The sequence below is a fragment of the Stegodyphus dumicola genome, chromosome 8, assembly GCF_044657685.1.
Source record: "Stegodyphus dumicola isolate Sdum_Otavi_A_Nest chromosome 8, ASM4465768v1".
Lineage (NCBI taxonomy): Eukaryota > Metazoa > Arthropoda > Arachnida > Araneae > Eresidae > Stegodyphus > Stegodyphus dumicola.
In genome coordinates, this window is record NC_140775.1 from 58,846,589 (window position 1) to 58,871,467 (window position 24,879).

Consider the following 24,879-nt stretch of genomic DNA (forward strand, 5'->3'; position numbering starts at 1 on the left):
CTTCGAATTTATTGCAGAATTTCCCCATCTTTCCTTCTAATACAAAAGAAAGAGAATGCTTAATTTTTAAAACCTTATCTCCCAGCTTAAAACTGCACTCGCACCTTTTCTTATCAATTTTTTTTTTTTTTTTCATCAGCCATATCTTAATTAATCATTGCCTTATCCACTAGTTTTTAAATATCTGCCAACTTAAATTCTCCCAACTTTTCAATAACAAAAAAAAAAAGCATATGGACTTTTGGAGGAGGGGCATAATGAACTTCCTGCCTAGAAATAATTCAGCCAGCATTTCACCAGTAGTATTGGATTCGGCAGATCTTAGTGCATAGGCTAGTTCATTAACACATTTATCCCAGTGTTGATTGTAATTTCTTTCACAGCTGTGGACAGTAACTACATTTCTATTCAACTGTTCTGTGATAAATGACTGTGTTGATAAGGAGTCATTTTAAAATGTTTTATGTCAAGCCCCATATAATGTTCCTCAACAATTTGACTTACGAATTGCTTACCATTATCTCAGATTATTTTTATTGGTGCTCCTTATGTTAATGTAAATTTATTAAAAAATGATTCACAATTTTTGTGGACACATTCCAAGGGGAATTAATTTCACCCACTTTGAAAAATGATCAACAATCATGAGCGAGTACCTATTTTTATTTTTTGCTCTATGTGGATAAGAACTTAAGAGATCAATTCCTATGAATTCATTAGAGAATGTGGCATATATGCTATTTGACTACCTGGCTGAGCTATAATTAAAATCATTAATTAATTAGCAAATCCCTTGCCCTGCACTGTTTTTTTTTTATTTATTTTATTTTATTTTTTATTATTATTATTATTCTGAAATGGCCAATTAAAAGTAAATCATGCAGTTTATGTAAGATATTTAGTCTTAAACTTACTAGGATAATCAGTTGTAAAGAAAGAGAATGCTCATTCTTCATATTTGTTCTTTTTGAATAGAACAGAAAGTTATCATTGGTTTCATAGTATGGGGTCCTAATTCCTGTTATGTTGTGATGTTCAAAGTGATTGAGGTCTTTCAAATAAGCATAGATATTTTTTAAATCTTAATATGCTTGCTCTTCTGAGATAATTGTTTCTTGTGAATTTAAGTTTTTTTAAATCAGCATAGTACATTTTAATTCTTTTCTCTCATCATCTATCTTAATCCTTGATAGGGCATCCACTACAACATTTTCTTTTCCCAAGGTGTGTTTTATTTTTAAATTGAATTCTTGTAATTAAGAACCCATCTTATGAATGTGGGTGACAAATTCTTCCCAGAATACAGACATAGAATTGCCACATGGTTGATATGTATAGTAGCTGTTTTCTTGCCAAAATGAACTCAAAATTTTTGACTGGCCAAATGACAAAAACTGAGAGTTTGATTGGCCAAGTGAGAGAGAACTACTAACGTTTCTTTTTCGGTAGCAGTATATATATATATATTTAATTGGATTAAGTGTTTTGCTAAAATATGGTACTGACTCTCTTTCTTGCATAAGCATTACTCCTGCTGTGAAATCAAATGCATCTGCAGTGATTTCTAATTTACCATCTGCTGCAGTAAATTTCTTCAAGACTGGAGCTTGGATTAATGCTGCGTAAAGTTTTTTAAAGCTGTTGTTGCTTCTGCTGACCAAGTGAATCTAGTCTCTTTCTTTTTTTAATTTAATAAGTGCTTTGTGAGCAAAATTTTAATTTATGTTCTGTAATAAGAGCACAAACCCCAAAATAATGCCAAATTTTTCAATTGTGTTAGGTGGTGGATAATTTTGGATAGCTGTGATTTTTGAATTTTCAGTTTCTACACCCAGCTGAGATAGTATCTTATAGCCCAGGTACGAAAGTCTTTGGCTGCAAATTTGGATTTTGTCACATTAACTTTTAAATATGCTTCCTTTAGAAATGAAAAAAACTTCATGCGAATCCTGAATGTGCTCATTAATTGTGTTGCTTGTGACTATTATGCAATCTAACTATATGAATGTTGATTTACCAAGTAAAGACCTTATGACTATGTCCATTGCCTTTTGAAATGTAGCAGGAGCTCCACATAGGCCTAATGACATTCCAAGGAAGACATAAATCCTTGATTTTTGTAATAAATGCAGTTTTGAGTATGTCCTCCAGTTTCGCATATAACTGAAAATACTTAGATGTGAGATCAGATCTTGTCATATATTTTGTAGATTTAATTTTTCTAATTATTTCTTAATCCTTAATAAAGGATAAACAGAATTCTTTGTTATACTGTTTAATTTTCTGTAATCGATAGTGAATTGCAAGGCCTAAAATTCAATGGGAGAGAGATTACAGCTTTTTCTCTTTCAGTGCAAAGCACAGTTTATCGTTCATTGGGCTGTTCAGAAAAGATATACAAGTGCAAAAGATCTATAATCAAAATTTTACCTAGAATGTATGCATTCGTACAATTTCCACTGCTTTCCACAGTTTTATTATTGTGCCATTGCTTTACAAAATTTTATCATTGTGCCTTAGTTTAAAATATTATCCATATATCCGAATAAGTTCAAACTTTTCATTTTTTAAATCATAAGAATCAATTAGCAAGACATGAAAAATCAGCTAAATTTTCATGCAATATATATATATATATATATATATATATATATATATTTTCTTCTTATCGTGATACTTTGATGATGCCTTGAAATTTTCTCCTTACTGTTTATATTGCCTGAAGAAAACCTTAAACCTTAATAACTTAATCATTTACTTCAAGGATTTTTCAGATATACTTGCAATTATCCTCACTTTTTTATTCTCTATATACCATAATAACTTTAACAGTTTGTTTTTACGATATCCTTGCAAGTAGAGGTATTCCCTTTCGTTCCATAAGCATTTGGTCAGAGTAAAATAGTGGACTGATTTTGGCAATGATACTGAAAACGTCTTTAGGTGCTAGGCATTTGGTAGGCATGAGATGAAAGAAAAACCAGGTTTCATCAACACTGAATGTATACTCAGCTGTTATCTATATACTTCCTTTGATAAATTCTTGAATCTTCAACTAATTTGGCTGAGACACCTGTAGATTCTCAGCTTATCATATGATATGACATTCTGTAATGTAATTTAAATTTATACTGGCATTCAGTTGGAAAATGATTCACCTGCAGTGTTATTTCTTATGTCTTTTCCTTTAACATAGACCTGGAATATTTGGCACACTGCACCAAGTGGGAAACACGAGCAAAATATGGTTTAAACATCCAGATGCTTTTGCCTTGAACACACATCTTCTTTGCAGCATATTTTTCAAAACTGTTGTTCTTTCTTTCAATTTCTTTCTTCCAAAAGCATTTTTTTCTAGTGTTGACACAAGAATATTCAGCCTTTTTGATAGTCATATTTCCATAAATTTTGTAATCTTATCAAATTCTCTTAAACTTTAGTTGGATCTTTCAGGGAGATTGCTTTTCTTATTTTTTAGACATTTTAGTTGCAGATTAAACACAGAGGGACAAATAGTTGAATTAAAATGTGCTTGCCAAATGGTAGAAAAATAAAGCATCTCACAATTTTTCTGGTCAAGAAAATCCAGTGTTTATTGTGTTCCAACTAGCGATCTGATCTTAATATCAAGTGCAAATATTCTGAAAATTTTTGGAACCAGTTGCAGACGAAAAAAAGAGCATATTTTTCTAGAAATACATCTACTTTAAGATAACAGTAAATATTTTATAGGTTGTAATTAAAAAAATTTATAAAAATTATTTTTAAATATAAATTTGTAAAATGAATCAGAAAAAATATGTGACTTTTATCTGCATTAAGCCTAAATTTTAAATTATGCAAGAAACAATTTAGTACAATTAATTTTAAAAGTGATATTTTTAAATATATGTAAAATTCAATTAACATTGTACATTGCAGGGATAAAATTATTAGTGCTAATTTTTAAAATGCTGCTACTATGGTTTATACAAAACTTGGCTCTTTGGCATAATTTGAAGCATAGAATCAAATTAGGGTGAAAAGTCAGCATCTCATTCTGAAAAAGTATGTTTTTCTGTAAAATATGTATGTTAGAATAATGCTATATGTAAGTTTAATATATATCTTAAGTCATGTTATCAAGACATGAAAAACCCAAGTTGAATTTCATTGATCACCGACTAGAACAGGAGATATAGAACTATCCCCCCTTTTTTTGACTGATTATACTTGTGTGAAGTGCTCTTGTACTCAAGTTTAATGCAACTTCAGGTATGTGAAAACTGTTGGCAATTGAATTCAATTTATGCTGTAGTTTTTAAAAATGTGTATGAAAATTTTTTATGCATAGTACCTTAGTAGTATAAGACTAGAGCCTTTTCATTTTGTCTGTTAACAGTTGCATTTAAAGTGTCTAATTTATTTATGAGACTGATGGGGGATAAAGCATGATAATCTTTGACATGAAAAAATTTAAGCTATTTATCATATAAAGCATGATAATCTTTGACATGAAAAAATTTAGGCTATTTATCATTGAAAAAGAAAATTTTTTAAATGCAGAGCATCCTCCTTCCCCAGCTAATTTATAGCAATTCATTATAGAATAATATCTTTGAAGAGATTTATGTTTCTGGGGAAGCTAATATCAATACCATTGAATGTAAAAGTGCCAGTAGCTGAGCATATAAAGATAATTAAATATAGATAGATTTGAAAAAGACAGAAAAAGCAAAATGGCCATATACTATTATGAATAACTCATTAAAGATAAAAAGGATTCCAGATCAATAAAGTTGTGGATGGACTTCCAATCTCTTATTTTTAAGAGCATGTAGATAAACTCAGTACAGCCATATAGATACAAGACCGCAAGATACGGTAGTTTAGCCTGGTTAATTTCTCAGTAGAGTAGTTTTTCCTCATGCATATGAATACACCTGTGTTTCTATCAGAAATTTTCACTAAAGCATAAAAGTGATAACTGTTGAGTGTTCTGCTATAATAACTAAAAGTGTAGGTATCCTCATATCAGAAATCAATAGATATACACAGCCAGTTGCTGTCTGAACAGAAACATATATGGCTGTTTTTCAAAAACATAGCTATGGGGGGATAGTAATAATATGATTTCTTTAAAAGGAATATATGTGTGATTTTCACTAAATAACTTTTTATTAGATAGGTAGATAAAAACTATTTGGTACTTTTCTGTTTTGCCGGCGCAAGCGATAAAGTCGCCAATAATGGTACAACCGATGTCAAACAGAATACGCTGGTAACCTTTTACGCCTCATTTTCAAAACAAGTCGCAGCTTTTTCTTATCAGATTCATTGTTACTTTCAATACTGGCATATAATTACATAAATTTTTATCAGATAGTTCAGTTTTATGTCTAAGGCCATTTTCAGTAATTAAGTCAATTAGGATGCAATCACAGTGCTTACCTGAAGCCAAAAATATAGAAAAGGAAAGTCAAGGGTTAAATTCATCAATTCTAATGAGAATGCATTAGTGAAGTAAAGCACTGTAGTTTTACATAATTTCTGAGTAAGCTATTCGTACGCATTGAAATATTTCTTGCATTTAAACTTGTGTTCCAAATTAAGATTTAACTTGAAATTAATGTAGGTAATTACTGAGAGCATTAGATTTTTGTAGAGTAGTTTACGTGAGATGAGATCGCTTGGGGTCACGTGATATGAACCGGCGAATTAGGATGTTGAACCATGAAAGCATAGTAAATTCTTAAATTGAAAGCATAGTAAATTCTTAAATTAATGTCTTTTTACAAATTTATTGTCTTTTTATAAAGTTTTAAGCGATATTAAAATGTTTATGCCTTTAAAAAAAGAATTCTTAGAACTAAAATTTTTTAATATTTTTTATGTGTATACTGTATGTTGTCGCCAATAAAGTCTGCATGGCGAGATTTGCGCCGGCCAAATGGAAAAGTACCATTTATTTATATGAGGAGGGAATTTTTTTAATGAAATGAGTTGAAGCATTCACTAGGAATATTTTTGCTGCAATTACTAAATTATAGACAATTTTTAATTAATTAATTAATTTTGTTTATGTAAGAATTTTCCAAATAGCCATTTAGGCTGAATCATAAGTATCATTTACAATTATATAGGTCTTCCATTGTTTTCAAAATGGATAACTGTTAATGTCATGAAAATTTCATTTGTAGGACAAAATAATGACAATGCATTTCTGGAATAATCTGATAGCTTCAATTTATTCACATCACATTAGCAGGGGTGTTCGTGCTCCGGGGAAACCCCGGAATTCCGGTGATTTTGAACTTAATACCCGGAAATTCCGGGGATCGTCGTTCAAAAGGAAGTAGGAATAATAATTAATTATTTATTTTGATCTGGGTACTTTTGTTTGCTTTGAAAGCAGAAAACGCAAGGTCAGTGTGTGTGGTGAAAACTTTTCCTTTCTTTCTCCAAAGGCAGTGATAATGCGTGAAAAGGTGGAAAAAACTTCTTTTTTGTTCTTTCCTCATTGTGAGTTATGACTCATTCCCTCGGTTCTCGGACATTCTCTTCTGGATTCTTTTCGGCAAGTAGGCGCGGCAGAAGAAAAAGGGAGAGACTTTGTTCGACCAGATGTGCGATCACGCGACTCTGGGTTCAAAGGTCTTATCTCTCCTGGCGTGGCGCTAATAAGTAGAGAAGGGGGATTTTTCGCAGTATTAGCTATTTGTCATTGATCGCTTCTCAACTTTTTTTCCTCCGCTGTGTAAAATTTTCGTTTCATTTATTGATGCACGTGTAAATTTTTTGTTTCATTTATTGAAATATTTTTTTATTTATGTACGCGAGAATTTCACTATGAAATTTCTCGATATAAATAGTGATATTATACAATTAGAAGAAGGTGTCCGGAATGCATTTAGGTGGAATTGGATTGAACGGAGAGATGGTAATGGGGATACCATCGGCACATGGTGCAAGAAAAGAAATGTTGCTGGACAAGCATATTGTGTTTTTTGTAACTCACTGCTGAAGTATGTTGGGGAAGGATTCAAGGCTTTCACAAATCATTCTAAAACTGTGATGCACATAAAGTGCATTAGACATTCAATGACTTTAAGTAATTATTCTAATTCAAAAAATACTGATGACTTACTGGAGACTGATGCTCGGCCATTGGATATAGTGACAAGAAAAGCATGCCAAGAGGTATTAATAACTTCGTTCATCGCCGAGAATTCTCTTTCTTTCAATGTAGCTCCCAATTTAATTGAACTCTGCAAACAGTTGAGCCGCGATCAGACGGCACTAAACTCGTTGGAAATGTCCAGGACTGCTGCATGTTATAAGATGAAATATGAGCTCGCAAAAACTATTAAGGAAAATATCATTAAAACTTTAAAGGAGACTCCATTTTCTCTAAATTTGGATGAAAGTACTAGCAATGCTCAAGAAAGTATACTGATAATATTGGTGCAGTTTTATGACAACAATCAAAATGAAGTTGTAGTTCATCATTTTGCATCTCTAAAGATGGAATCTTGCAATTCAGAAGCTGTTTTTAAAGCAGTTGTTAATACTATTGAAGATAATAATATTCCATGGGCAAACTTAATTAGTGTATTAATGGACTCATGTAACACCATGCATGGAAAAAAAAGGGTGTTGAAACCAGACTACGATCAAACAAAGCACCTCACTTATTAGATATTGATGGTGACACATGTCACACAGCTAATAACTGTGCGAAAAAAATTGCTTCATGTTTTGATAAATACTTAGAAGATTTGTTTGATGACATCTATTTTGATATGAAAAGCTGCAGTAAAAGAGAAAATTTTTTCAAAATCTATGAATCCCTTGCCATTAAAAAACTTAAGCCCTTGAAGAGACCAGACCATATGTGGGTGTACGTTTTATGTGTTTTAGAAAGAATCAAAGATCTGTGGGATGCTCTTATTGCATTTTATTTTCACTACTTGGATAAAACTGATAAAGGGGATTATTTTTCTTATGTTGAAACTGTATACAATAAAAGAAATATTTCTGCAGCTCAGAAAAAAATTGTTGAAGGGGTGTATTCTTGCTTGCATTCCCAACAACTCACAAAGGATGTTTTAGCTCGGAAAAAAAGAATACTAAGTGGGTTATTTGTTATGCAAAACAAAAATTTATTGCATATGGCATTATATTCAGCAGTATTACCAGAGTTCATAACATATATTAAATTATTTGAAACAAAAAAACCAATGCTTCATTTAATACATTCCAGTATTTATAAATTGATGGCAAAATTTTCCTCTTTTTTTGTGAAGCCAGAAAATATAGAGTGCACATCTTATAATGATTTATTAAAGCTTGATGTCACAAATCCAGAATTCCATCTACCTAGCAAAGTAATATTTACTGGTGCAGAAGCTTCCACTCTCCTGAAGAAATTATCAAAAAATCATCCAATAGTAAAAGAATTCCAAATTTCTCTGATGAAAGCTTATACTAATACAGCACAGCATATGAAACAGAAATTACACTTTAAAAATTCATATCTAATTAGTTTTACAGCATTAGATCCAGAGCTAAGAGGTAAAACCAGTACAATATTACCTTTTGAAAAATTATCATCTTTTATGTTCCATATTTTTAGTGATAATGAAAAGTCAAAAGTAGAAGCTGAAATACGGTTATACCAGAGTGATATTGATATCACCAAAGAAATGCTCTACACATCTGATGAAAGTGGAAATCAAGTCAAGTGTACAATTGATAAATATTGGTCTAAAGTTTTTAAATTTAAAAGATGATTATAAGTATCCTACATTGGCTAAATTGGTCAAAGCCTGCCTTAGCTGCTTCCATGGCCCATTAGTGGAAAGTGCATTCAACTTAATGGATACACTTGTCAGTGACTATAGAACCTTTCTTAAGATTGATTCCCTAAATGCAGTGCAGACTATTAAATATGATTTAATGGCTTCTAAAGAAACCTCATGTGAAAAATATGGCTAAAAAAATCCAATGACTGATCCAATTCACAAAGATCTCTTACTGAATATGAACAGAAGTTGGAAAACATATCAAGAGGACTTAAAAACATGTATTTCAGATGAGTCACCTATAAAAGTCTGAAAAACCTTCTACATTAGCAGAAAAGCAAACTGCTTCTACCTCTGCATGTGCAGTTCCTGAGGAAATTTCTTCAATTGTAAATGAGGAAAATAAAAGTCAACCTTCCTGCAATTAGGAAGTTCACCACAAAAGAAAGACAAGCCCACAAACATCAGAAAATAAAAAAAAAGCAGCAGAAATTAGATAATTTTTTTAAAAGAATTAATTCAGGTAATTTAAAATATTTATATAAAATGTAGTAGTTTATATGTTTGAAAATTTATGGTTATTAATTTTGCAAAAAAAGTAATTTATTGAACTTTTATAATTAGGTCATTCAATACTTCATAATTGTAATTTTTCATTTCTCTCCCCCTCCCTTCTCGAAACTCCAAAATGTCGGTAGTAAGTCCGCAAAAGTTTCAGGGGATTTTTTGGGGTCCCACAAACACCCCTGCATTAGCTGTGACTAAATTATTTAAGTGTAAGTTGAATTGGCCAGAAATGTAAAGATTTATTTCTCCAAGAAAGCAGATGCATATTTTTATGTATATCACTCTTTCTTGGAGAATGATTACCTGTTATGGTTGTGCCATCATGAAAATATATTTAAATCACATGAGTGCTTTCTTTATTTGTTAATTTATTTATGAGAAATCAATTTTTGTGGAAGCACTGAACAATTATTTTGGATTATTAGTAAAATTTATATAAAATTTTTTGTTGTTAATGTGTTTCTCTGATCTTGTTGAATATGAAATTTTGATAAATATCTAATAGCAATGATTAAATTCAAAAAACTTTTTTTTTTAAGATATACTAAACCAGAGCATCTTGATAAGAAATTGACTTGTAAAAGATGTGGAGATGAACAAGAATGTACAAAGCAGATGACACTGAAAAAACTTCCAGTCGTTACTAACTTCCATTTAAAAGTAATTATTCGCTGTGTCTCATAAATATCCATAATTACTTTTATATTCCATAAGAAAAATTAATAATTTATTTGATTAAAGAAAATGTTTTATAATTAACATTCATTATATTAATGCATATCCAACACTATTAAGTTCTTATTAATATCTATAAAACTATGTATGAAACAGGAAAAGGATGCACAAAAGCAATTTTTATTTTAAAATTCTTTTTCAGTTTTAAAGCATTCATTTATATGTAGTGATACTGCTTTTCATTTTTTTCTCACAATTTACTGACTGGTAAATGTGACATGCTATTTTTTCATGGACTTTCTTTTTCATGTAATATTTTCAGAGCACTTCTATATATAAATTTTTTAGAATAAATATTTTCTATTATTTTTTTCCTTTTTTTTAAATGCTGTTTGAATAACGAAAAAAACCATACTTCTGAAAGTTTCTTTAAATAGTGATATGTAGGCAAACTAAACAAAAGTTATGTATCTCTTGGAAATTCTGCTTTTAATATTTCATGATGATATAGAGTTAAGTCAACAAAATTTAATGGTTAAAAATAAATGGGGCTGGTTCAAATTTATTTCAAAGAACTATGCAATTATAAATTATTTGTGTAGTACTTTAAAATTGTATCTGTTTTCCATGTGTAATAATTTATTTAAACTGATATATAATTTATATTTCGTAGTGTTTTACTGCTGTGTAAGTATTAATTTATCTTTGCCACTGTACGAGGCGTATTCAGAAACTAAGTACCGTTTTGAAAAAAAAAAAAAAAAATAGTAAAACAATTTTTTCGAATCCAATTTTATTTTTACATGAAAATACATGTCTTAAACTATTTTTCAACATAGTTTCCGCCAATGATCAAATACTTGTCATAGCGGGTGACCAGTTTTTGTATACCATCGTCAAAGAAACTTCCCGCCAGTTTCGATAACCACGACTCCACAGCATTTTTCGTGTCATCGTCAGATCCAAAGCGCGTGCCACCAAGCTCGTGCTTCATGTGCAGGAACAAATGATAGTCGGACGGCGCCAAGTCCGGGCTGTACGGCGGGTGATCGAACTGCTCCCAATGAAACTGTCGAATTAACGATTGAGTGACACCAGCAGTACGGGGCCGAGCATTGTCATGGAGCAACACAATTCCTTTACTGAGCATTCCTCTTCGTTTCTTTTGAATGGCACGCCTTAGTTTTGTTAAAGTCTCACAATATCGTGCCGCATTAATGGTTTCACCTCTGGGAAGAAATTCAGTAAGCAAAACGCCTTTCCTATCCCAGAAGACAGTGCACACGATTTTTTTGTGATGACATTGTCACTTTGAACTTTTGTTTTTTTGGAGAATGAGTGTGTCTCTACTCCATCGATTGTTGTTTCTATTCTGGTGTGAAATGACACACCCAAGTTTCTGGACATTAGTTCGACCTGCATTAAACATTCTTACCCACTTTCTCACCATTCCATCACTTATCGCGTATTCACCGTAAACTTCTGTCACTTGTTGATAAATTTCGGCCGGTTTAACATTCCTCGCGTTCAAAAATTTAATCACGGCACGAATCTCACAGTCAATGGGAGAACTAATTGTCTTAAACATTTTGAATGTGCACAGGAAACTGAAAACACAACATAGAGCAACCAAAATGGCGACAATTGAAAGTCAGTGAACAAGAAAGACTAGTGCGCATGCGCGGGACGCCTACCACAGCGCTGCGACACCGCTAGAATGAAACGGTACTTAGTTTTCGAATATGCTACATATTTTGGTTAACTCAGTTGTTTTTTTTTTTTTTTTTTTTTTTTTTTTTTTTAAATCCTTTATTCATAAAGTTTTCAACTTAGTTCCAAGACATCTTACGCAATTTCTCAGATTGTAGGTATTTGCAGGTTAAAACTAACTTGAAACACTAAAGTATTATTAATTAAGGTAATTGCCAGAAGAACAGCATACGTAACGGAAAGAAACATAACTGCATTTTAATAGCTATTATTAAGAATAAAAGGTATTTTCATATTAACTATTATTGATGTCTCCATTGATACCAACACATATCTGTTTCACCATAGTAATCATATGTAATTCAGCTGTCTTGAGTTAATGTGTATAGCCTTATTGATTGCTTCTTTCTTCGTACAATGCTTTCTTTCAATTTCTAATAAGTAATAAATTGAAAAATATATGCTTTTCAGGATTATGGTAATTGATTCCACAGTTATGGTATAAGTTTTTTTCAGGGATAGAATCAATAAGAAGCATTAATATGAGAGCATGAAGTATGAGCATAGAAAAGGTCGATTGCAGAAAAATGATTTATGTTTGCTGTTTTCTTTTGATCTTATTTTAATCATCTTAAATGAAATATTTCATTAGACATGTTACAATCTTTGGTACCTTTCCTGTCTAACCTCATGCCAAATCCTGTTCTATTTTCCATTATGTATTTTGTACTTTTTTAACAGATCTCTAAGATTTGCTAAATAGTGAAGCAGAATTTATACCTTTTCGCTTTAGAATCAGAGAATACTGCTGAATAGTGAGGAATATTCTGATTTCCATGTAATAAAATTGTACATCTTTAACCCTTTCAGGCACACTACCTTTTAAAGTTGGAGTTTTGATTTAAAAAAAAAAAAAGTTAGGCAGTCTAATTGGGCCTAGAGGAGAACACAAGTTTGATTTTAGGCAAGATTTCAAGGTAAAAATTTAAAACTAATATAGAATAAGGAGATTAGCATACAGCCAAAAAAATAGCATAGAAATTTCTTTTCAAACAATTCTTTTTATACCCTAAAAAAAATCTGGAAGATTTTTTTGAAAAATGAAACGTCTTAAAAAACTAAACATGGCTAAAATATATAGGATGGTTTGTGTTGAGCTGCCATCTACTATAAATAAAGAAGATTCATAGTAACCTATAAATCCTTTTTCACTCAATTTTTCTGTGCATACAGAAGGAAAATTTTAGATGTATCCAGACCAGATAAACTGTGTCGCAAAGAGTTAAAACTGTATTGTAGAGTGTAACATTGAAAAGTACAGACAGTAAGAAGTCAGTAAAAATGAGAATATGAAATTGGTTTGAAAGGAACTAGATCATATTTTCAATAGCCATTGGTTTATTTACTTAATGGTATAAAGAATCAATATCAGTCAAAGTTAACTGAAAAGAGCTGGATTTGAGAGGTAAAATCATCGTCATTTATTTTAAGAGTTTTTTTTGGGGGGGGCATATATTTTTGACATGTTTCTAAGGGTTGCTTATAGCACTGAGCTCATTCCAGTTATGACTTTTAAAGTGCAAAGTTCATCCAGAGAGAGTACTATTTAGGTTGTTAAAAAGATTAGCAATTTGTTTCATATGTATTTTATTACAGAAAAATCTACTCACTTTAAACTACTTTTAGACATATTCACCATGGGAATTAAATTATGTGTCTTATCTTGACACTAATTGCAACATACTTGGTTTTGTAGAATTTGGCTATTTGTGACCTGAACCAGTTTTGGGCATTTTACCTTATAATGTGTTGGAGATGAGAAACAAATGGAAATTGGATAGAGCTAGGTTCAGGCTATAAGAAGGGTGGTAGAATTGTTCCCATCAAAATGAATCAAGCAGTGTCCTCATTAATTGTGTGGTATGCAGTTGCACATTATCATGCACAAATACAATACTAGAAGTCAGTAGTCCATTCCTTTAGTTCTGTATTATGTGCACAATGTCTTCAGTGACTCACAATAAGTTCTAGAATTGGTTAGTGTGCCTTGTTCCACCAATCCATTAATGAAATTCTTTGACAATCCCAAAATATGGTGTACATAATTTTTCTTGAAGAAAATGGTGACTTTGTTTTCTTGGCTTTGGGGAAACCAATATGCCACCATTCCATTTACTGTCATTTCTTTCCAGGTGTCTTGTAACAAATCTGTTTCATTGCCTGTAACAATTCTTTTCAAAAAGTTGTTTCCTTCTGTTGCATAATGCTGCAAAAACCCCAAGGCTGCTTCCATGCATTTCCATTTTTAATGTCCTTTAATGTTTTCACTGCCCTTCGTGAATACAGTTTTTATAGCGCAAATTCATTGAGAATCGCATATTAAAAAAAACTTTTTTATTGATGCAGCACACCAGTTCTTCAGTGATCAACAATAGGCATCCACTGCACGCCTTGTCGTTGACATTTTTGCATCCTTCATTAAATATTCTAACTCACTTTGGCATCATATCTTCACTCATCACATTCTCTATGTAAGTTTCACTTATCTGACAATAAATTTCTCAAGGTCAAAGATTTCTCGCATTCAAAAACTTGATAATTGCTCTTATTTCACTGCTGGTGGGCCGATGGATTGTTTTAAACATCTATCATCCCACCAATAAACAGTTACTTCAAATATTAACATAAATAAACAAAGTGGTTACCCTAATTCATTCTCTACTTGAACAATGTAACTCTGATGTGCAACCTTAGTATTATCAGATCTTGGGAGATATGCACAAACAGTACTTACTTTCTGGATCAGCATAGCATATGTATTTTCAGGCAGACTGTTAAATATTTTTTGCAAGTGAATAATGGTGAATTTGGATGAGCTCATATTTGGCACTGCATATTCTTTCATTTTAACTGTAGTCATAACACAATTTTTGCAGTTTGTTTAGATGTCTGCAAATGCCTGTAATGGTTCAACTGTCCGAGTTGCATGCGGCCTCTGAAGCGATTTTAACATAGCACATGAATACATTTAAATTATGAATTTTTGTAAATACAGTATTGCAAGGATTTCAAGATTTTAGTTATTTGAAGTCCTCGTTTACATTACTTCCATCACCATTAGAAACAAACATAAACAATGCACCAGAAAAATCTATAAACTGAGCTAATCAATTTACAAAGTGATATAAAACTTAGTCAAAGATATGAAGATACAGCTTTTATTAACTTTTATTCATGAATATTAAAAACTAAGTATATACAAAAACTAAGTATGCTTATTGTGAATTTTTGCACTAAACATAATTGCTTAGTTTGAGTACTACATTTCATTTATATGTGAACATCTCTTTTTTAACTTCAAAAATTAATAAAAGAAAATGGTTGTCTGATGAATATCTTGATTATCTTGATTATCTTGAATTATCTTGATTATCTTGAATTATCTTGAATTATCTTGATTATCTTGAATATCTGATGATTGTTGTTTTGTTTCAAAAAAATATCAGTATATCTGATTAATGAATGAAATGCTAAAATCTGAGATTTATAATTAGTTTATAATAATAAAGGAGGCAATTATTTCATCATGTACATCATGTAAAAATTTTACATTATTAATTATCATGTGTTTTGTTGATTCTTATCAGTAAAACAGTGGTAATCAATAAAAATATGTGAAAACTGTTCATTTTCATTAACTGAAAAAAGTACTACATAAATTTGTAGTACTGGTAGTACAAATTTATAAGCTAACTTTTAATAATAATGTAACCAATATTTCCTCTAATTTTTCTGCATGCTATAGGAATTTATGCAGGAAATTTAATTACTTAGACCATCATGAATGCTTTCTGTGTTGGTATTCTGCAGTCTACTGTATGCATAGGAATTAAAATCACCTGCCAACTTCAATAAAATCAGTGAACAGCTGTGCACATATTTTCAGAGGGAATATTGAATGTAATCCCTGAAATTCTGTTAAAACGTTTTTTGTGTATTATTTGATGTTAATAATTTTCAAATATAATTTAAAATTCCATGCATTAAATATTATAAATTGCAAGACAATTATTTTTTTTTTATTTTATTTTATTTTTTTTTTTTTTTTTTTTTAAATTTTAGCGCTTATCTGATCAAAAATCTCACAAGAAGATCACAAATTTTATTTCCTTTCCCGAGTGCCTCGATTTGACACCATTTATGGCATCTTATGCATGTGATAAATCTTCCACTTGTAATGGAGAAACTGCATCTAGTGGTCTTGGTGATAGTGATAAAAAGTTAGTATATTTTATTTATTTCTCTATTCTGAAGATAATTTTTTATTTGTTTCTCCAAAAGTATAAATATTTGTATAATCACTGATTTTCATTAATGTAAAAATAATCATATAATTTATGATAGCACATCTAAATTTCATACACTTTCTACCAAGTGTGGTCATATAGCCAATAAAGGAATTTCATATAAGTACATCATATGAAAATTCGTCTAGGTAGCATCTTTTTTTTGGGGGGGGGGACTTAATAGTAGTGTAAAAAGAAGTATTTTGGTATACAGACATACCCTGAAGTTTTCTGATAAGTAGGACCAATGAAAAGCACATAAGTTGAGGGTATAACATGGCATTCAAATAAATGTGAATTTTAGTTAAAAGTGACCAAAGGTTAAAAAAAGACTTGTATAGAAAAAGTGTATTTAATAAAGAACGTAGTTTTCATACATATCAATATAAAGTAATGTTAAAAGGAATGCACCGTGTAAAAATGAGTTTTTTCATTGTGATGATTTCAGACAATTTTACAAAGTTGTCTGTCAATCTGATTTGTAATTATAAAGTGGAAATAAGAAAATAAAGAATATCAAACTCCGTTCCTCACTTTATCAATATTAAAAAATAAAACATTGACTTCACAATGTAGATAAATGTACAGCAACATACATTGCTGGCCATTAAAATTGCAACACCAGGAAGGAATGATCTGACAAACATCAAAATCACATGAAAGAAAGAAGAGGTTGGAATATGCAAATTATTAGTATTTTGGCACATTTAGACTATGCAGGAGGGAGAAACGACATCAGAAGCATGGCATAAAACAAAAGTTGTGTAGTGGATTTCTCATTTGGAAAGCACTTTCTAAGGTCAGAGTTTGCTCATAGTATCATGTTATGCCTCAAATAATAAGAAAAAATGCTTATCACCAAGTTTCATAATTCAGTAGAAGCAGGATCAAAAATGTGGATTATTGTTCCATGATATTGCCCATCACACTGGTCAACATCCAATCACTGGCATGCGAATATGGAATCAATGGGTTGCTGAGAGTCATACTGAATGGCATGCAGGATCTCAACACCCTCCCATGACTAACTGAGAGGACAGCTATATTGTGATGTCAGCCCTGCGAAACTGTACAACCACATCATGGACTGTTTAGTCAGGAAATGGGCATGTTTGCAGCACACCCTGTATCCGCTCATATGGCGCATCAACTTTTGCAGCAGCATGGACTATCAGCATGACGACCATTGCTTTGCTTCTCTTGACAATGCAGCATAGAGAGAGATGGTGACGATGGTGCACCAAATGACAAAGCTAGATACAAGAGTGGCATAATGCCATCTTTGCAGATGAGTCCTGGTTCTGTGTGCTGTATTCTGATCACCAATAGGAGGCTCCGAGGAGACTGCAGATCGCCTGCTTGCATTTGATATCCACATAAGGGCCCTGCACCTGGCGTCATGATTTGGGCAGCCATTGGGTAGACAGCACGCATATCTCTAGTGCAGTTTGATAGTAATTTAAACACAGATCGGACATTTATGACATCTGATGTCCAGCAATTGTGCCCTGTCTTTGAGGCCTACCAAACACCATCTTCTAACAAGGTAATGCAAAACCGCATGTTGCACATTATGGTCTGACCTTCCTCAATACACAGGGTATTTGATTTCTGCCCTGGCCTACACAATCTCCAGATCTGTCACCCATTGGAAACATCTGGTCATGGGTTGCTGAGAGAGTGGCCCGCCACCCCTCTCCAGCTGATATGGTTGATAAAGTGTGGCATAGATTTGAAGCAGCATGGAATGAGTTGCTTGTTTCTGTCATCCAAGTTCAGTTCAACTCCATCCATGCCTTACCGGGTAAGGGCCATTTTTGCTGCCAGGGGTGGCAGCTGTTTCTACTAATTTTGCACCCCTGTAAACTCCCAAACTGCTTACAAATTTAATCATTCTGTCTTCATGCCATACCGTTTACGTACAACAAATATCTTTTTTGTATTTGCTTTCCTTCATGGTGTTGCAATTTTAGTGGCCAGCAGTGTACATTATATTTTGTGTGAAACAGTTGTATTTTACATGGAATTTTTGAATAGTGTGTGGAATTTTAGAGCATTTACCAAAAATGTTCTGCTTTGATACATATTATTTCTCTAAAGCAAGTTTTAATATAGAGTAATATTTTGTTGATAAGCGTTTTTTGAATTAATCAAATTTTTCAAGCTGCTGATGCAGTAAGTGGTTCTTAATGCAAAAAAGTAATAAAAAATTATCACCACAGAATTTCAAAGAGATGCTTAAAAGTTAACTTATAATTTCAGACAGAACACAAAATTATATACAGGTTGTTCATAGTTCTCTGTAGTCTTTCAAAAGCTTTAATTAAAATAACTATAACAAATGCAGAAAAAATGTGCATAACGAGATGTAAATTGTTCGAAGTTTGCTCTCATAATAAACCCTGTCACAAAACTGTAAGATTTAGCTGTGAGGTGGCAGTGCAATGCAAGCATGCATTTTGTGGTGAACATAAAACTTACTACCTCTTACAGTTCTTAAATGTGAGTCAGTTTCAACCATATAATAAAAATTTTGTACAAAATGTGAAACAAAGGCTTCTTTAAACAAGCCGTGCTTGTCATGGTAAGTTCAGGGAAACTGGTTGCTTCTGCAGTGCAAAACAAAAACAATCTACTAGTTCAAACCAGAGTCTACCACATCCTGAGATATACACATATTGAGCATCTGTAAGTTACATGGAAAATTAGATAGATTCTTGATGTACAGGTATGCATCTTTTTGCTGCATTTGTTATAATTATAGCTTTATAAATTTCCAAAACTTCTCCTGGGCTTTTGAAAATGTATCACATATTAAGTGAAAATAAAAATACATACATACATATGTTAGGCAAAGACTTCAATATTGTTTTGTGTAACTTAATTAAATTCAACATATTTCAGTACCATCAGAAAAAATGTGTTAGATGGCTTTTAAAAACTGAAAGATGTCTGAAAAGTTCATAAGTTATGCTACAAAAAGTGTCACTACATTTTTAAGATTGAAATAAAACTGAAAGAATTCAGATAAATAGCATACACATTCATATACTTTAATAGCATTTTAAAAAATATGTGCCACTATATGTTATATTTTTATGCAGTTCCGCTGTATTTATTTATTTGGCTTTAAATTTGAAATGATGATTAAATTTAAGTGTTTTAATACTAAAATAATGCATATAGAAGTTTAATTTTTGTCATTATTTATTTATTGTAACTTTTAAATGCAAAAGACATTTATATTTTTTTTAAATTTGATTGTTCTTCGTATGCTATTCTATATAAGCTGGAATTTGCTGAACATCTTTAAAGGCCAGTTGATTAAAGACATGAAATACTGTCAATTTGCCTAGGTTGTACTACTGATGAATGAATAAGCGAGCTGCATAAGGTTTTCATTATCTTGATTTAATTTTTCTTAGAAAATTTGCAAAGGCATTTCTTCATATAGGCAGATAGTGCTAATGTATACTAAGACTCACTTTTTTTTTAATTGTAACCCTGCAAGAAATCATGCAAGAGAACTTGAAAATCAGAATACACACACAGTATTTTGTACTAAAAGCACAAAGAAAAACAAATAAGGCGTGTACAGTATGAAATCAAGCAGAAAAAGGTTTTTTTAGAAAGATAGCTTTCTCTCAGTATTACAAACTAATTTTTATTTGGTAGTGCAAATGACTGCTTGCCAGGGATATGACCTCCCTTAAAGGTGTCACACCATTCTCCAACCTTGACACCAGATTATCGAACAGTTCTTGGGTAAGATTGCCTATTCTTTGATCAGCATTTGTTTCAGTTGTTGAGTATTCGCCAGTTGATGTGGTTATGTGGAAAAGCAAATCATACATGTTCTATATGATTTAAATCAGGAAGCATACTAACTAATCCATCTGACATCCTTACTTTCTCGCAGCTCCTCCAAAGCGCTAGTCTTATGTGTTATGACATTATCACCTATAAAATTATTTCTTGTTTCATATCATCCATAAACACATTGAATTTAAAAAAAAAAAAAAAAAAAAAAAAAAAACTTAAATCTTTCATCTGAATTTAATTCTTGAAAAAGGAATCTACTTAATCTTTTTTCTGAATTTATTTTCAAAATTTACATTTATAATAAAGCTTCCAATTATGGTCATTTTTAAAATAATTGTTCAGTTTGTTAATGTTCATTTTATATACAAATGAAATTCTCAAAATGAAGAACCACACTACTATAATTATGTAGCTAGCTTTCTATATTTCATTCTATAAAGGCAACAAAATTTCTTTCTTTAGGTTATCAAAGCTTACATTAAATATACTAACATGGAAAACAAAGTTAAGGTGATGATGAATGTGAAAATAATTGATAGAAAATTTGTGTGATGATGAATCTGGAGAATGATAGTAATGTTACTGATTTTTTTTTGGGGGGGGGTGTTTTAAATCATGATAAAATGTATCAAATATGTTGTCAGACATCAGGCAAGCAATTGTGATTATCTGGCATTCAACTAAGTAGAAAGCTGAAATAACCAGAATATTGTATAATTTTAGAAACTACCCCTCTAAAAAAAATTAAACAAATGAAAGACATAAAGCTTTTAGAAAACACATATAGAAGACTATCCACAAGTAGTGGGATCTGTCATCAGTAATGGATAAGTGTGATGTCACAAGATAATCATAAGATCTTTGCCTTCTTTTTATACCTAATTATTCTTAATAGGCTGATTTACTTTTCGCAGAAAAGTATATAAGGTAATGGTGTTTGTCTGTTTTTTCCCTCACATTTTGAAAACATGATTAAAATTTACTAATTGACATCTGGAAAATAGCATGCATAGGAATATTTTCAAAGTTATGGGATCCAAATTTAATAATAATAATAATAATAAAGATGCATTAATGGACATAATGTGTGACTTTATTTGAAAAAGATAAATAATAGCAATTCTGTGTGAAGAAATATTAAAAGTAATTTAAGTTTTTTATATGCTATATTTATAATTAGTATGTGTTGATTATCTAATTAAATCAGGGTTGCCACGCTACCTGGAAAAAAGTCAGAGAATTCGGAAATTGACCAAAAAATTCAGGGAAAAGTCAGGGAATTTAAGTGTTTTAGTTAAAATCTGGAAAAGTCAGAAAATTTCATACAACGATCCCGCCAAAAATGGCGAGTTTTGCGCATACGTCGGAAGAGAGCACTTTTTTGGCGAATTGTGTATCACGTGAGTGTCATTCGGGCAGCTGGCATAGAGCCAATTTTCGCAGCTCCAGTCTGATTGTCTTTTAGAAAGGCAAAGCAAGTTTCCCGCAACTTTTGGTTTCCAGTAACCTCGAGAATTGCATGTGCAGTGCATGAACTAAAGAAAATACCTGTTCTCGTATAAAACAAAATGGGTTTAATCCTGGTATATGGTACCATGAAAGTTAGAATCAAAAAATATGTATTGTAAAGATGGAAAACCTCTCTGCAACAGACGTGGCTAAGTTCCATCATAGAGAGAAACAGCTGTGCATGCGCGATATATCTGTCTCCAAAGCTCAAAACTGGTGTCGAAGTTCGAAGGTCACGTTACCAAGAGTTTATAAAATGAATATCGTTTAAAATTTCTTTAAACTCTAAAGGAAAAGAAAATATTTTTTCGCGCAAGTAAATTAATTCATGGATTAGTTATTTTGAGGGAAAAAAAAAAAGAACTATGAAAATCCGTTTTTAAAATTATTGCGAAAAATCCAAGAAAAAACGTTCTTTGATAAAACGTTTCTTCTTGGATTTTTCTCAATAATCTAGAAACGGATTTTCGAAGTTTTCTTTTTTGTCAAAGAACGTTTCTTCTTAACACGTGTTTCTCAATTTCCTGTACACATCGCGGAGAGGGAAATTCTGGCCACCAGGTTCCGTCGCCAAATCCCTTGGCAAATTTTCTCTCCGCTTTCTAGCGGCGTAATAGCATTTGCGTGTATGGAACTTTTTCTTCTGTAAATAGACGTTCTTTGGTTAAAATAATCTCCATGTATGGTACAGCGGGATTTGGCAACATGGTGATGAGCAGTGAACGGGTCATTTTGTTCTTGGCGACAATTTTCAAAATCATGCAAAAGCCGTACCGTATACTAGGATTTTACTGCAAAATCTTTTTTTTGTTTCTTTTCTTTTTAATAAATACCTTGTCATTTTGCAGTAAAATAAAAAAATAGTAATCAGTCATCTAGGCTAACTATATTCGCTAAAATATCGTTGATTATTCTAATTCAATTTTTAAGTAATTATCTTTATTTTTATGTTATTCATATCATTTAATGTTGCTTCTTCCCTCTAAAATTATTTATCATTAGTAAATAATATTTCCAAATTTCAGGAAATTTTCTCTGGCATAATCCTGAAATTAATTCTAGCAGTATGATGACATCACGAAATTTAATGCACATATTTTTTCCTTATGTATGCTGCGAAATAAATATAAAATACCTCAATTTAGTGAAAACATATCTTTAAATAGATTTCTTTCTTTCATTTAGCTGCAGAATGTCTGCAAAGAAAGCCTTATTTTATTCCAGATTGGGCAGATTCTAATCTCAATCTTCAGTGGAGAAAACAACTCCTATTATAATTATATTTGTGTTTTCAAGTGTTAAGGTGCCTTTTAAAAAGACACCTCACACAAATTAAATTTACCTAAAATCTAACCTAACTTTTAGCATTGCGTTGTGATTTATAAGAACCGGATTAGCCTCATGTTGAACTGGTGATGATCATGAGTAATAATTAAATAAAACGTACAATTGTTATCCAATGTATATATCTTAAATTTTATTAAGTTTCTTAAGTGGAAAAGTAAACAAAATTATCAAACAAAGTGTACCAAGAATAATTAAGAATAAATGTCCTCTGGGATTTATTGAATAATTAAGTGAATTTGCTACACAGTGCAGGTAATACCATAATTAATTTACCTCTTAGCACAGCCAACGAACATTACGCGAATAGACTGGAATTTTCTCGAAACATACCTGGAAAACCTGCAAAAGTCAGGGAATTTCATTCTCCTGTTTGAGTGGCAACCCTGTTAAATGAAGAACAATTTGTTACTTAAAACTTCTGCCAAAATGATTGCTAAAGGTTTGGTCACATCTCTGCCAGTTTTTATGACTGATGGTACTTCATAATTATATAACTTGTTTTACTTTCATATGTTTAAGACCTACAATATGTTAAGGCCTATTTTGGATATAAAAGTTAACTAGGTTTTATGTCCGAAATACATTTTTTTCATGAAATCTAGCATAATTTTAAATATGGGCTTTATTCAATTCTACTAATAGAATGAATGTTGATAAAAATTAGTCAAACACAGTTAAAAAAATTTTTAATTACATGTGCAAAACTGTACTGATTTACTCTAGTTCTCTTAGAGTTACCATGAATGGACCATCCCTGTTAAATTAAATGTGATTTGTTTTTCACTTTTGTAATATCTTTTTGTTTCCATTCTCTTCAAGGTACTATAAATAACATCAAATAGATATATTAAAAAAAATTTGAAGGATCAATGTGCATGTAAATTGTTTTTAAATTTCTCAATTTGTAACACCAATGAGCATGTATTATTATAATTTAAAAGATAAGTTAACTATTTTCTCCTGCAAGTTTAGCAGCTAAAATCTAAATGTTCCATACCTACCTATAACTAAAGGTTCCATATAACATGACATTCAAAGTTTGTAGCAAAATGTTGAATAAAGATTTTCATGAAAAACAAAAGAGGCCATGTATAAATTTTATAAAAAATAATGATTTATGCTAGTTGAAATAATTAATTTCCAAAATGAACAGCCTATGCTTTGCAACTGCTTCCTAAATTTTTTTTAAAGGTCTTCTATTGTGGTCAATGAATAGCTTGACAAATGACACTATTCCTAATTTTTTCTGTGAATATTGTGCATATTGATATGAAACTTTGTGTTTTCAATTTTTGTTAACAGCTTTTACAATTTATTAGCTATGTTACTTGAATTCAATTTTTATTCTATATGGATCATATGTAAATTTCTACCCTCTAGACCTATTCTTACCTAAAGTACTAAGACTAAAATAAAATTTTGTGCCTTAAGAAACTCTGCAAGTGAAAGTATATAGTTATTAATATTTAATCCATCGAGTGACATGACCACATTTTATCCAATCATAAAATTTTTTCTCTCTCTTGATACATCTCAGTTCATCATTAAAAATGTTTTGCTTTCTTAATTTCCTTTATTATGTAAATATCATCTTAATGAACGAAAGTTTACGAAAATACAGATTAAAATAAGTAATCATAGAAATTTAACTCATAAATATTTGAATATGAGCAGATCCCAATTGGCATGTTACTCAGAGGATTAAAGAATTAAAACTTGTAGCCATTTTTCTTGAACACTGCACAAAAGTGATACTTATTTGGAATTGTTAGATTATTTGCTATGATTCAGTATGTCATTGACCCTTGCATAACACAGTTAGGAGTTCCAGTATGCTGCTCAGTAGCAAATCTATGCATGTATATAGTTTTTGCTTCTTCAAAAATTTAACTATTAATAGCTTGCCACTCACCAGAAACATTACTGATTATATGAACAATAGGTTTTGTATGTTATTTGCATATGCTATGTTTATATTCTAAGCTAGATCTTTATTTATAGATGCTATAAAATATGCACTAATAACAATGTAGTCAAAATATGATTACTTAACAATTTCCTGCTAGGTGATGTAATTGTTTGTGCTAGTATAGTTTATACATTAATGAATCAGCACAATA

At 31.2% G+C, this 24,879-nt stretch overlaps 1 protein-coding gene across 4 annotated transcripts in view; it reads left to right on the forward strand.

The window, feature by feature from the left end:
* The window catches only part of LOC118179655 (ubiquitin carboxyl-terminal hydrolase 22-like), a 111,923-nt gene that overhangs the window by 82,757 nt on the left and 4,287 nt on the right, over positions 1-24,879 (forward strand). For all 4 annotated transcript variants that reach the window (XM_035348821.2, XM_035348828.2, XM_085821889.1 and 1 more), the window contains 2 exons: positions 9,890-10,010; positions 15,858-16,015. In XM_035348821.2, coding sequence (XP_035204712.1) covers positions 9,890-10,010; positions 15,858-16,015 — 279 coding nt within the window. The remainder of the gene's footprint in view (positions 1-9,889; positions 10,011-15,857; positions 16,016-24,879) is intronic.